Raw genomic sequence first — 13,715 nt, 5'->3', positions numbered from 1 at the left:
TATGAGATTATTGCTACAAAATGGTCAATGAAGCCTCGGTCTTTAGGACTATAATTCCAAGTTCCAAAGAAGAGCAAACTCAAGAGAATTTCCTAAAGCCCATACCTACAGCCTGTGCCCAGGGAGAAGAGGTGCTGCACTCAAACATTCCAGAATATTTATTTATACTCTCCCTGAACTAGCACCCACTTTTAGCAACTCACGTCAGGAAACAGCCAACTCCATAAACCTAGACTCAAATGACATTAATAAAAGTCACCCCATTGGTTATAAGCTCTCTAGTCACTAGAAAAATAAATAAGCATCAACCAACCAAGAGGTATCAGAATGAGAAAAACCACTGATTTAAGACAACTCAGGTTGCAGGAAAGAACATTTTTTTTAATCAATATGCAATTTTATCTTCAATAGTACAGAAAAACGGGGAGAATTATAGCTCTTACCTGGATTTGCAGTCCATTTAAAGTAGAGTACCCGAGAGATGCTGGGGGAATCATTAAAGATAAATAACCAATCTAACAAGTCCCTGTCATGAGACCAAAGTGACCCTTGACTACTCTACTAGTAAGGTAGTTCTTAGCCAAGAGTACTAACCTCCAACTGGAGTGCTAGGTGACCCACAGAAATCACTGAAAGATCTAAACGGGATAGTTACCCTCCTAATGGACTGATACCTTACAGTTTCCTATCCTACGGATCACTTAAAATTTTTGTTTGGATGTTTCTATCAGATCTTCTCTCCTTTTTTACAGGCAGTATGATGACATCAATTCTCCACCTGTGCTCCTGAGAGAGCTGCCCCTGATTACTGAGTGTAAAGATGAGCAATGAGAGTCTCTTACAAATTCATGTACTCAGGGCCAAAAGGAATATCCTTTTGTAGCTTTTTAAAAAGTAGCACAAAATGAAATGTCCAATGACCTTTGTTACTCTGACAAGAGATAATGACATTGGTCAGTGGGGTAAAGAGAGTGAAAGGAAGTGAAACTGCCCTACTCTGTTGTGTTCATCCCTAGCAGTAAAGTCAGAGCCCAGTCCCACCGCCAGTGCGACCACACTCTGCTACAAAAAGCTCCACTAGTACGCCAAGAGGCCAGGAATTACTTTAATGATTTTTTTTAAAAAAGTTTAAATGGCAGCACAACCATAAAGTTGGTACATCACAGAAACAAAGGTCTTTGCAGGCAACACTGATTGGGAATAGCAAAACACTTGATTGGTGAAAAAAACGAAACTCTAAATTATATACAATAGTAGCTAAGGGTAATATTGAAAAACAGTCTTATTTACTGTGACTCAAGATTTAACTTGCCATTATCTATTGCTTATTTATTCAAGGTTGTAAATAATACTTATATAGAGACATAGAGATGTGTAAAAATGAAACATCGTGAAAAAAATACAATTTTTCAATTTCATATGAAACTCAAAGTATAAGTTTTGTCCAATATGGAATGTACCTACATTTGTTTACATCAGGGCTCTAAAATCCATTTAAAAATTGTTTTTTGTTTTTAAAAAAGAAACAACTGACCCACCATGCAAGTCCGCTGTATAGCTTGCTGGCTCAAAATGAGCATTTTCAGGTGAGGTCTGTTTTTTCTGCCCAAAGTCTACTATGATTTCTTAGTTATACTGGCCCGATCGTGGAAAGAGTTTCCATGAAGTCTGATGGCAGCATCTGGATGAGGGACAGTCTGGGTAACGGGATGTGAGTAGAGAAGAGAGAGGTAAGAGCCCAAATCCTTATGAAGGATGACATTCAGTTGTTAAATTTTAAGGGGTAGCCAATGGCTTTTTCCAGGCACTCAACTAAAGAGCCAGCGGAAAGAAAATCCCTCTCTACTTCTACAAATTTGATATAGATGGATTTGGGGGAAACTCCAGGATCCACAATACAGTTCTGAGACAAAAACCCATTAATACCGACCCAATCTTTGCTGAAGGTTTTGGTATTTGCTTGGAAATGTAAAAATAAGCATTGCTGCAGAGTCCTGACCTCAGCGATCCCGAGGTAGCAATAGGTAATTCGGGTAGGTTCTATTTCCACCTGTAGTGAGGCTTGTGCAGAAAGGGTTTCCAAGTCAACCCTGCCCTCCTTTCCTGGGTCCAGGGAACGTCGCTCCATGTGGGGTGAGGGGGGCCTCTCAATACACTCTTCGTAGCCAATGGCATAAAGGCCTGGGCTTTTGGGAATGCCTCCTGGCAATAAATACTGAACAACGTTCCCACCAGTTGGTTTGGAGTGGGCAATGGGTATCCAGTCAATTTCCATGTGCAGCTCCAGGCACCGTGCTTCACTAATAGTGATCTCCAAAAATTTGTAGTAAACATTTTTCCAGTTCATTTTCTGCACTCGGGTCATGATGATCCGTCCCTCAGGCTTCTCAGAATTGAAGTACTCCCGGAGTCGCTTGCCAAGGGGCACCTGGGAGCTGATCTCAGCATAATGGTAACGGATATCCTCTTTCCAACGGGTGTTATAACCAATTCCAAAAATGGCCAGTTTATTAGAAAGATGAAGCCTTGAAAAGTCTGTCCAGCTCTGAAACAGTTCCCATTTCAACTGTACTGATTCCAAAATCTGTATGATATTCTGCATGATGTCTCTTTTCCTGGAAAGAGAAATAAAAGTCAGATTCTTCAGGTGTCTAGATAAGCACTGTCCAGTAGAACTTTCTGCAATGGTGGAAATGTCCTGTGTCTGTGCTGTCCAATATGTTAGCCATTGCACTTAAGATGTGGCTAGTGTGAGTGAGGTATTACGTTTTTAATTAATTTTAAATTACATTTAAATAGCCATAGGTGACTAGTGGCTTCCATATTGGACTGTGCAAGTCTAGATAATCATAGTATTAAAATCTGAGACATGCTCACCCTTAGGAAGTTCCTAGGAACTAGTGAAAAACTGCTTTCCTTTACTTCTAAAGTCTGGCTGTAGTCCACTTAGTAACTATTGATACATAAGACCCTAGGATTTCAGAAACCAAGGATCATGTGCTTTTTCAAGTGGCTATTATAGTGCATATGATGACCTTCAGACCTAACTATCTAAAGCAGGTGAAGGATGCTGAATTCAGAAAAGTAACCAGTAGGTATCACTTAAAAGAATGAACACATTAATTTCTAACCTGGAAATTCTGAAAGTTCAATAAGTTTGGCCCATACACGCTGGCCATAGGAAAATATACAACTGATTATGACTATTGATCTGATACAAAAACATGAAAAAAGGACATTTTCTTCTATTTGTCTGAAATACATTACTCCTCCCAAATTTAAAAGAACTGTCAGTTGAGCACAGAATTAAGATCTGAGAATTCAGATGAAAAAGTTCCCTTATTAAGCTTCAGTTTTAAGAGAAAAAAAATTCCAGATAATGAATTGAGATTTTTCTAAACTATATTTTATAAAGGGAAGCAAAAGTATAGAAATTATTTCAATTTTGATTTGGACAGTTAACAGAAGAAGACAAAGTACAGGGAAATTCTTGTTTCACATGCTGCTTAATTCATGTAATTCCAACGGATACTTCATGATGATTCGTACATTTATATGAGGATATTTGTTTATCAGGTAGGGTACAACTTTGATATTGGAAGACTGAAGTTTGTTAAATATCAACTTAGCAACAAACAATTACACTCGACGTCAATCATAGGTTTAAGCTACAAAAATACTCAACTACCACACTCACAATCAAACACAGGCAAGAAAAGAGGGTGTAATGGTGGTTTGCTAACAGCTTCCCGGAAGGAGACAGATCCTGGAAACTTTATTCTTAAATTCTCATACCTTCTGGAAGAGCTTTTGGAACTAACTGGGGAATCTTCCACATAGTCATTCTCTCTTACTTTCCTTGATTTTCTTTTCAAGATGGCAAAGAGCTAATGTTTTGCTATCAGTTGCTTCTTGAACCAAAGACTGCCCTGGACTTATCCTCCACACTTTAGTTTGTCTTGAAAGCTACTGAAGTATCTAAGTGGCCATCAGGACGAAATCACTGCATTTCTGGAGATTGTTTCTCTTCTCAGAGTACACAGAGGCACTCCATCAATTTTCTAATATTTAGATTGTGGTGCTTGTGAGGGTAAGACATAGGACCATGTTTCTGCATGGGTCAATGCTTTAAAGAAAAATTATCTTTCATAGCTACCATTCTTCCTGTCCTCTTTTAAAATATTTTACTGATCTCAAGGAGGACTAGGCTAAGGAGGTGGGATGGAGGGCAGAGCTTCTTGTCTGTTTTGCTCACTGCTGTATTCCTATGCCTGACATACAGTAGGTATTTGATAAATAAGTGGTGACTCTTCTTTGTGGGTGAAGGATGGTGTATTTGACTACAGGCTATATCAGCTACTTCAGGCTAATCCCACCTAAACCCAGAGTGAAAAGATCCAGTGCCCAAATGAAGTTATTTTATTCAGCACTGTCATAGCCCTAAATCATCAATAAGGAACAGTTCTGAGGAAACTGTTGCACTGGGAAATGAATTCCCTCTTAGAAACCTCTCACCCTGTGAGCTGAAACCCGGAGGAGAGGCAGCCACACAGGACTTTTCTGCAGAGTCTGTCAGTTTCCCGCCCCACTGATCTGATCTCGGCCTGAAGCTCCCTGGGCTCAAGCCTCAGATGAGCTTTTCCCAGCTATGGAGCACAGTGAGAACTAGATCCAGTTAATCAATCAGTTCCTGAGAACTGTCTGTTGTATTGCTGAAGTTCCAACCATGGGAAAAGTTCACGGGGTCTGAGATTGGTGACACCAATTCTGTGAAGCTTGAGTTCATTCCTAGTTACGTCAATTGGGCCTCCCCTGTAGTTCCTAAGCACTTGCTTTTTGAGTCCCAAAATGGAATATTATAAGGAATTTAAGTGTCCCTCTGGCCCTCCTATCATTTCACTTAACCCCAGACAAACTCTGGGCCCTGTGACTTAGCTTTGTATCATACTTAAACATCCAAATACCACATCCACACACAGGAAAATACCATAAACACGCTTATTTTCATATAATATATTTATTTCTTCTTGTTATATACAACACTCTCAACATTTTGGATTAACCACTGGAAAACTTAGGCTAAAAAGATGAGGAAGAACAACTAGACATGCTCTCTCAGTGGCATGGCTGTAACTCTCACAGCATGCTTCATTACAGCAAGACTTTTGTCATTAAACTTAGGTAAATATACTTTGTAGAAAGGTGGAACATCTACTTACTGTGCTTCTTCAGAAGACTCTTGTTTTATTTTTAATGTTCTCTTTGTGACAGGTATTTCATCTGAAAAACAGAGGTTTTGAAAGAAGTTATACTTTCCTAAGTGGTGGCATACATTTATGTAGCTAAGTAGCTATATGTCTACTGTTTGTTCCATACTTTCCAATGCGAGAACTTAATTCTAGTGTCAAACACTGTCCAATGCCAGATTTATAAATATAACTCTTACATAATGAGATGCATACATTTATATGCAAGATCAGAAACCAGCTCTACAAGTAAAAAATTCTTCAAGGTCACCAGTGGATTTCTAGCTAGGAGCTTAAAGCTTAATTGCATGGCAAACATGATTTTTAAAGGAACGAGAATGAAAATAATTCTGTTCTACTTAGACTTTCTGTGTAGGTTTTAGAAAGCAATTATTCCCCTAATATCAGGATCAATATATACTATGCATGTTATTTTTTTCCCAAAGGTTTAGGTGACTTAACTCTCTCCAGCAAAACCAGAGTTAGAGGATGACAAAGTAATTTAGACCTTAGTACTGTTTTGAAATTAAGAGGTAGTGATCACTTAGCATCTGCCCTTTTTATTCTTCTAGTCATCAATTTTCTCTCTTACATTGTGTTAGTCTTACAGCTTTATAACCTCTTTCTTTGCTCCCTCTCTCTTCTGATATTTGAGAGATGTTTTTTAGACAGCATTCACAAGAAATTCTTCTAGTCATCAATTTTCTCTCTTACATTGTGTTAGTCTTACAGCTTTATAACCTCTTTGCTCCCTCTCTCTTCTGATATTTGAGAGATGTTTTTTAGACAGCATTCACAAGAAATATTAACATTTAATCCTTTTTCTTTCGAATTAAGCATTTCTCTATCATCAGGAGTTCTGTAAAATCGTGCCCATTGGCTTTTGTCTAAAGCTAGGGAGGCACATTTATAGTACCAATCCTACTTATCCTTCCTTGGGGGCTACCTGAGTATTTCACTGGAGAGTGAGAACACTTACTTATAAGTGAGCACTCATTACACAACTTGCTATGAATGTACAAAGGTTGCAGCAGGAACTTGATTAGTACTTGCAAATTATGAAAACTAAAATTGGAGCATTTACGGAAAAGAAAAAAGAAAAACAACTACATATACCCTCTTAATTAGTCCACACAAGTTTAGATTTGATGGCCAGGAGTTTTGTTTTCCATTTTTAATGTGAAGACTGGGAATAAATCATTCCAACTACTGTTGGGATGGGATCCTTTACAGAGTTTGAAGGAGTATGATCCCTGATAATGTTCAAATATCAGCTCCTTTCAAACCAAGGCTTCCCTTCATTGATTGTTCAGACTGAAGCCTGGAAAGGGAATTTTGCAAATCACAAACAGGAAAAAAAAAAGTATTTGGGATAGAGGAAGGAAAAGACAGTTATATCTATACCAGTCGAGCCAAGAGTCAACACTCTTAGCAGTCACCTTAGAACTAAGAGGTGCAGGATATTTTTAATTGCATAGCCTGTCACTGAGCTTCCTCGTGCAGCTCAGAATTAGGAATTCTTCTGTGTCTTTAGGAATTTTGTGGAACCCAAGTCACTAAGCACTAGGCTGGTAGTTTAAGGATGCCCAAGTTGCCCCAAATAGACTGGCTATATGCCTTGTGCTGTCAGTGGAAATGGTATAAGAAGATATTACAGATATGAAGTACCTGTGCACATACAAAGATATGTATATGCACGTGCACGTGCATGCGCGTGCACACACACACAAGTAACATAGATACTGGCTCTCTTACCCAATTCCTGATCTGTTGGATAGCCGTGGAGATCCTGACTGTGGTTTCCCCAGTCCTCCTGTGAATACTCCTCCATAGTGCTGCCATCTGACTCCAGCTCCTGGTACAAGCCACTACTGTTAATAAGTACAGGCTGGCAGGGCTGAGCATCCCATCCTCCCTGACCAAACACCTGTTCCAACTGTTCAAATGTGTAACTGCTCTTTCTTTTCCCAACACCATGTTCTTTCACCCGACTGTAACACCTGCGAAGGGTCTAAGACACAAAGTCTTTTGTTATTCCTTTAAAGCTGTACTTCCTCTTCCAGGTACGGACCACAGATATTAATTACTATTAGACAGACACAGACAGACAAACACAGACACATTGTTACAGGAATGCTAGATTTTAAATTCATGATTATATTAGAAAAAAATACTAATTTAGCATTTACTCAAACATGTTATAATTCAAACAATTACTTTGCAATTAATTATCCATTAAACAACAAGAAACATTACAACATTATTGCATGTGTCCCATACACGTATTTGTACACCCCCACCCCCATTTTAAAAGAGTAAGAAAAAAAAAAAAAAGGAAAACAAGAAATACCAGCCAGCCAATAGGATGCACACCTGCCACAGAAAAGAAAGAGCTGCTATTTGTGCCCAGGATTTGGAAAAAGTGAGGGGAGGGAGGACAGAAAGAAGAATTTCCCAAAGCAAAGAATATAACCTTCCTTACCATTGATTAAGAAGGAATACAGGGTAAAAACAATTGCCTAAACAAATCAGCTGGTAAAACTTGTTACTTACATAGTCCATAATCTTTACTAACTCACTCTGTCTTTGGGGAAGTTGCTAAAATTTAAAAGAGATCAAATCAATAATGCTACAGATTCCCAGTCTCAAACATCAATTATCAAGAAACAATACACTAATATCTACATCTAAAAATTAGCCAGTGATGATACTAGTCTATTCTACCAACTCAAACTGCCAGCCAAACACACCAACAAATGAAGCCAATAATTTCCTTTTGCGGGGGAAGTGAGGTGGAAGGGTGTTATTTCACTTCTTTTTCGTGGCACACAGCAAGTATCATTATGCAAACCCACAGATAAAACCTGGAGAGTTTTATTATCTTGCACAACCCTTCAACTTGCTTCGGGGTCTTCTAACGCATATTTCTGATGATTTCCTTAGTTTCATGGTACATCTTATGCTATCTTACACGACATTTCAAAAGATGAATCAAGGACTTAGTCCCAGTCCTTGTGCCTTAGTTCCAAACCTAGTTTAGTTACACTCGTCCTCTGCCCCATCGCTGCCCCCTTTTGTTCCTTCCGCTCTCCTCTCTACTTCACTGGGTTTTACTCTGAGGATTTTCGTGACAGACAAGACCCCTTTTCTCTGGTGGCTCCAAATACTTTCTAACTCAGCTGTGCCAAACAAGTTCACCTCAGGCTTACTTTACACACATTAGCCAGACTATAAATTTCTCCTGAATGTGAGATGACTCTCCATAAGCCAATATGTCCTCTATTCTGGCCAAACAAAAACAACTCTGAATAATCTTTATCGGGCCTCCTCGGAAGTTCAGTACCTTTAAATCGCAGTTGATGAACTACAGGAAGACACTCTGTCAAATACTTTGCAGATCTGTCCCTTGAGGCCAGAAATCCAGATGGGCAAAAGGAATAATAAACGTAAGACACGGATGATGATCTCCCTCTGACACAAGCAGAGGAGTGACTAGAGTCACCCCGTCCTAAAACCAGCCAGCCTATCCCCTGCCTCATTCTCCCTTTCTGGAGATTTCTTCTGGTGCCTCAAATGATGCCTTAAAGAAGTTAGGTTTCTGCCACACTTTAATTAGTGTTCCTCCTCTCTCTTTGTAAAGGAGAGTCACAAGTACGTAACACACAACTTTCTGGAACAAATCAGAAATGAACCTGGGAAACGTGTGATGAGCAACCCTTCCAATGGAAGGAGACAAATGCCTGCAGCAGATCTCATCTGACTTCCTACACACTCCCCTTCCCGGAGCCCTCTGCCCTCCCCCCAGGGACTGGAATTTGAACTGCAAACATCTCCTATTTATTTTTATCTCACAATGTCTACTTTCTGCCCTCCAAGAGCACCCCAGCCACTCTTCTCAGCTCCTCCAAGGACCGTAAATGGAGAGTCCCAGCCATGTCCCTGTCACCCTTCCAAGGCCATAAATGGAGATGGAAACCATGCCACTCACTGCTCACTACTTACTGGCCGCCTAGAGAAAGGCATTCAGCACACAAAAGAGCCCAACTGGATCTGTCACGGAGGGTTATTTCAGAAGTCAGGGAATAAAACTAACATTCCTTTGAAGGAAGGGGCCACACTTAGGACGTGACCTAGGCATAAGCAAAGCCACCAATCTTTGACACTAAATATGGTGGGAAACCACAGAAAAGATTTACTTTCTTTGAAACCACCGAATCGAGCTTAAAATTTCACTTGGCTTGTGTAATTATGAATAAGGAAACTAGAAATATCTAAGGGTTCTAGATATGGAAGAATAGTCAGATGATATATTTCATCAAAAAAGCCTAACAGATCTTGCCACCTCTTACTCTGTAGTGTACTTTTGAAATACACTTTAATAGTGCAATATGCTGATATGTAAAATATCTATTAGGGGTCTGAATGCAAAATGTCTGGTAACTCCTAAATCCATATGATAGGTATCTGATGTATTGAAAGATTTCCAAATTGATTTTAACTCTCTCAAGACACAAATATACAAAAGACGTATCTTCTGGATTCAGTAAAGACCAAAGATCCAAGGAGAGGCTGTTTAAATAGCACATATCAACTAAGAAAAAAAAGCAAGAACTTAAACATCAGCTTGACTGCTACTATAAGAAACACTGGGATTTAGGTAAACGAGAGGGACTTTGGAAATGGATAAAAAGGACATATGGAGACCTTCCAATTCTTATCATCCATAATAAATCAGAAAAGGTTACACTTTCTACACTCTACATGATTAACCAAAGCATATAATTAAGTGATTGTGTGTCTCTGTCAACAGTCCTAAATAAACCAACTTAACACCTACTGTAAATCTTAGATTAAGATAATGCTCTGGAATCTAGGAAAAACGAAGTCTTGTCTCCCATTTTGGACAGCTGTACCAAACCCAACAAGAACCTCAATTCAGTTTCCTTGGAGAACCATTTCCTGTTCAACACAAAAACCTTGTTTCTCTTCCTTCTTCCTTTACCTCACTCATCTTAGAAATTTATAGTCACTTAGCTCTAGCATTTTTTTTTAAAAATTAAGATCTCAGAGGGGAAAGAATTTGCTTAAAATTATTAAAGACTATTCTAGTCACAGTGAAGAACACTTTCCTTATTGTTAGGAATGTCCATGGTAAATCAGTATTACTGTCTCCTCCCTGGGACAAGAGCTATGAGATAATACTATATCCTGAGTAAAGTTATAAGGATAGAGGTCAGGAGAAGTCAAAAAAATCTGAACAGAAGAACTAAAGTACAGGAAACAACCTGACCAGGTGGTCAGATCAGAGAAGTCCAAAGGTATTTGATGTGGAAGAAATGCCAAGTGAATGCTTGGTAAATCCACCGTGCCAAGTGTTCAATGACTAGGAAAGGAAAAGTACCACAGGAAAGACGTGAAAGACGTCCCATTACCAAAGCAGGGAGAAAAATCAGATGGCTGACAACTGACAATTTATAGACAGAGGGAAAGTTTTGCCAAAGTTTAAGATTACAGTGAAAGAAAATGAGAGAATAAAGATGACATTCATTGTGGATGAATGTAAGGGGAGTCTGGAGGTAGGGGATGGGGCAGGTAAACAAAGGCAGGAGTTTTAGATTGGCAGGATTGGGGGTTTAACGGCAGCAATGCAGAGAAAGACCCAGGGTTACAGTACACGTAACATTAAATACAGTGCACAATGCAGCTATCTTGCCAAAGTAAGTAAATCCAGTATTGGGTTGTATAAGCAGAGGAATCACATGTAAGCTATGAAGGTGGCTCTTCCTCTCTATTCAGCACCGGTGAGGCCACAGCTGGAGCACAGCATTCAGTTCTGGGCATCGAACCAGCTACAAGAGAGGGAAATTGTAGAGTTCAGAAAAGGGCAAATAAAATAATGAAAGGCTTGGAAAATAAGATCTTTAAGTAGGGTCAGTGGTTTCACCAAAGGCCTTCCTGACATTATATAAGCTACTTTGGGGGTAAAAATAAGGTTTCTTTTGTTTCAGTGTCCTCCAATCCCTCCTTCGACTTTCAAGAAGTGGGAAGAATGGAATTCTTCCCTGGTATGGCAAAGTAGGAAGCAAGCTAAATAAATCATATGAGCATATGCCAACCAATTCTGCTACTGGCTCAATCATTTTCTCAAAATTTGCCCCATTTCATACAATCATAAAATCATCACCATGACAAAACCACTGTTCTAACAGAACTGTCTATCGATGGAACAGGGTATATAACAGGGAGGAACAGAAATAAGGCATAACTGCCATATAAACGTGTTGTTTAGAAAACACTGGCATGATCAGTCTAAGATGTCAGATGAAAATAGTCATACTGCAGGGAGGACAGCTTAGTTATAACAGCAGGAAACAGTGTTATAAGAAAAAACAAGCAGTGAAACAGATTTTCAAATGTAGTTGTCAAACTGGCCATACTAGAAATGGCTTACATATTATAGTTTATCTTAACCCTCTGCCAACTAAATAGATAAATTTAAAATTCTTTAACCCAAATGATTAAATAAATAATACACTTATTTGCAAACAAAATCTTAAAAATCACATATTATATTCCACAAGAGATAGGGGAAATTATACTGGGAGCAAATCTCCAGTGACTGTTTATAAAAGTGTTAAGAACAGTACCTCAGCCTAAGCAGATGTGTACTGCAAAGCAAAAGAAGCCTTTGTGAAATAGATCTAAATAGATCTCTTCCTTTAAACTAAAGCTACTGCTTTACTGTGTTGCAATTAGTTGCTCTTAGTTAACTGAGGCAACAGAACAATATTGAGTTTATTTCAATATCTCTAAGAAAGACTCAAAATTTCTTAAATTAGTTTTATTTTCTGTGAGCACAAAGGCAGGGGAAAAAAAAAAACCTGAAATGGCAGACAACTGTAAAAACATTTCTGCACAGTAAGAGGAATATTAAGGACACAGTATAAATTACTATATATATTTTTGACACAGGCCTGTAACTAATGATGAAGTCACTCAGGGTAAAATCCATCTGGGGCCAGTAGAAGGTTTACTACCTGCTTTCTTAGGTTTTCTGTACATTAAAATTTGGCAAACTGACTTGCCAATCACCTAATCCTTTAAAACCAACCAACCAAAAATCCCAACAGAAGAAAACCAAAACCAAAAACAGAGCACTTGTTTCACACTCCCCGGTTCTTAGTGCTACAGAAGTTCTGGCAAGTGAGAAACCTTTTTATTCTTAAGATTTCCTTTTTCCTTTTCCACTCCAGAGCAGAGGTTCTTAACTTTTTTGAGTCCTGGATTCCCTCCCCAGAAGAACACACATACAAAACTGTTCCACACAATGTCAAGGGGAACATGGACTCTCTGAAGAGCTCATACAAGAACCTTCAGTTAAGAAACTCTGCTCTATGCCATGTGGTTGTTTCTTCCATAAAAAAATATAATAGGTATTAGTCAGAAACCCTAAAATGAGGTAGACTTAGTCTGTGTCATAGGTTTTACAAGAGAGTTTGGAGACTGGGGCCAGTTCAAGAATAACTTCTCCAGTTTCCTCAGTATCCTGCTCATTTAGATAAAGAAGCATTAATATTTCCTTTAAGAGGTAAATTAGCAAAATTCCCATTTCTTGAAAGAAACAATTTCTATCAGTAAAAGCATACAGGATATCAACTTACTCTTCACAAAAATATAGCGCTTTTTTCCTACCTGCTGGGGAAGAAATGTTTTTTCTGAAGTGGCAATTAAACAATAATAAATGATTCATAACATGTTGATCACCTGTTCCAGTTGTATCACATAGTACTTGATCATTCACTATCTGATTAACTTATCAATAGAGATGCTAGATAAATTACCTAAGGTAACAACTTAGGGAAATGCACACACCTAGAAACAAGTATAGGAAAGTAAGTCTTGACTACCTTCCTTAGTGGATAATGGCTAAGCCTTAACATTTCCCCATTTTAACACTGCCTGAAGACTAAAGAGACTCAAAGGAATAGGCAATGTCTACACTAATTCAATCCTTAACTCAGTGGGATCAAAATCTGATCCATTATTCCACTGAAACTGTCATGGTCAGCAATGCCTTCTTAATTACTAAGAACAATGGTCCTCAAACTTTGTCCTTAACTCATTTGACTTTCCTGAAGCACTTAATACTATTCATTACCTATCTGTGTCACCATCCTTGCCAAGTGCCTCTTTTGTAAAACTTTCTGTAATACACTGATTGACAGAGAGTGGGTGGAGCTGCCCAACGCTTTGATAGCAAAACAGGTTCCAACCTCCAAAACATTACAGAAGTTTTGAATGGAAAAGAACTTTAGAGATAATCTAGGTCTAATTAACAAATGAGGAGCCGAGGCCCCAAGACAAGTGAGTTTTCCTTCAAAAGGGATTTGCATAGAAAAATTACCAAATGCCACTCACAAAATGTTACTGTATCCTAAGAAAGCTATTCCACTAGATTGTAAATTCCAT

General features: G+C 38.7%; 1 protein-coding gene across 7 annotated transcripts in view; it reads right to left on the bottom strand.

Moving 5' to 3' along the window:
• Positions 1-371: 371 nt before the first annotated feature.
• MSANTD2 (Myb/SANT DNA binding domain containing 2) overlaps positions 372-13,715 on the bottom strand; it is a 29,595-nt gene continuing 16,251 nt past the window's right edge. For 2 of the 7 annotated variants that reach the window (XM_024131269.3, XM_028501235.2), the window contains 4 exons: positions 11,006-11,095; positions 7,002-7,101; positions 5,220-5,280; positions 372-2,615 (listed from right to left, as the gene is read on the bottom strand). In XM_024131269.3, the coding sequence (XP_023987037.1) occupies positions 1,763-2,615; positions 5,220-5,280; positions 7,002-7,077 (990 nt within the window). In that variant the 5' untranslated portion in view covers positions 7,078-7,101; positions 11,006-11,095 and the 3' untranslated portion in view covers positions 372-1,762. Of the gene's footprint in view, positions 2,616-5,219; positions 5,281-7,001; positions 7,258-9,642; positions 11,096-13,715 lie in introns of those variants that run through there. The other 5 variants (XM_007117925.4, XM_007117926.4, XM_028501236.2 and 2 more) reach the window with 5 other exon arrangements.

This window comes from Physeter macrocephalus, chromosome 16 (genome assembly GCF_002837175.3).
Source record: "Physeter macrocephalus isolate SW-GA chromosome 16, ASM283717v5, whole genome shotgun sequence".
Classification (NCBI taxonomy): domain Eukaryota; kingdom Metazoa; phylum Chordata; class Mammalia; order Artiodactyla; family Physeteridae; genus Physeter; species Physeter macrocephalus.
The sequence above is the reverse complement of the archived record's forward strand: the minus strand, read 5'-3'. Positions and strand labels throughout refer to the sequence as shown.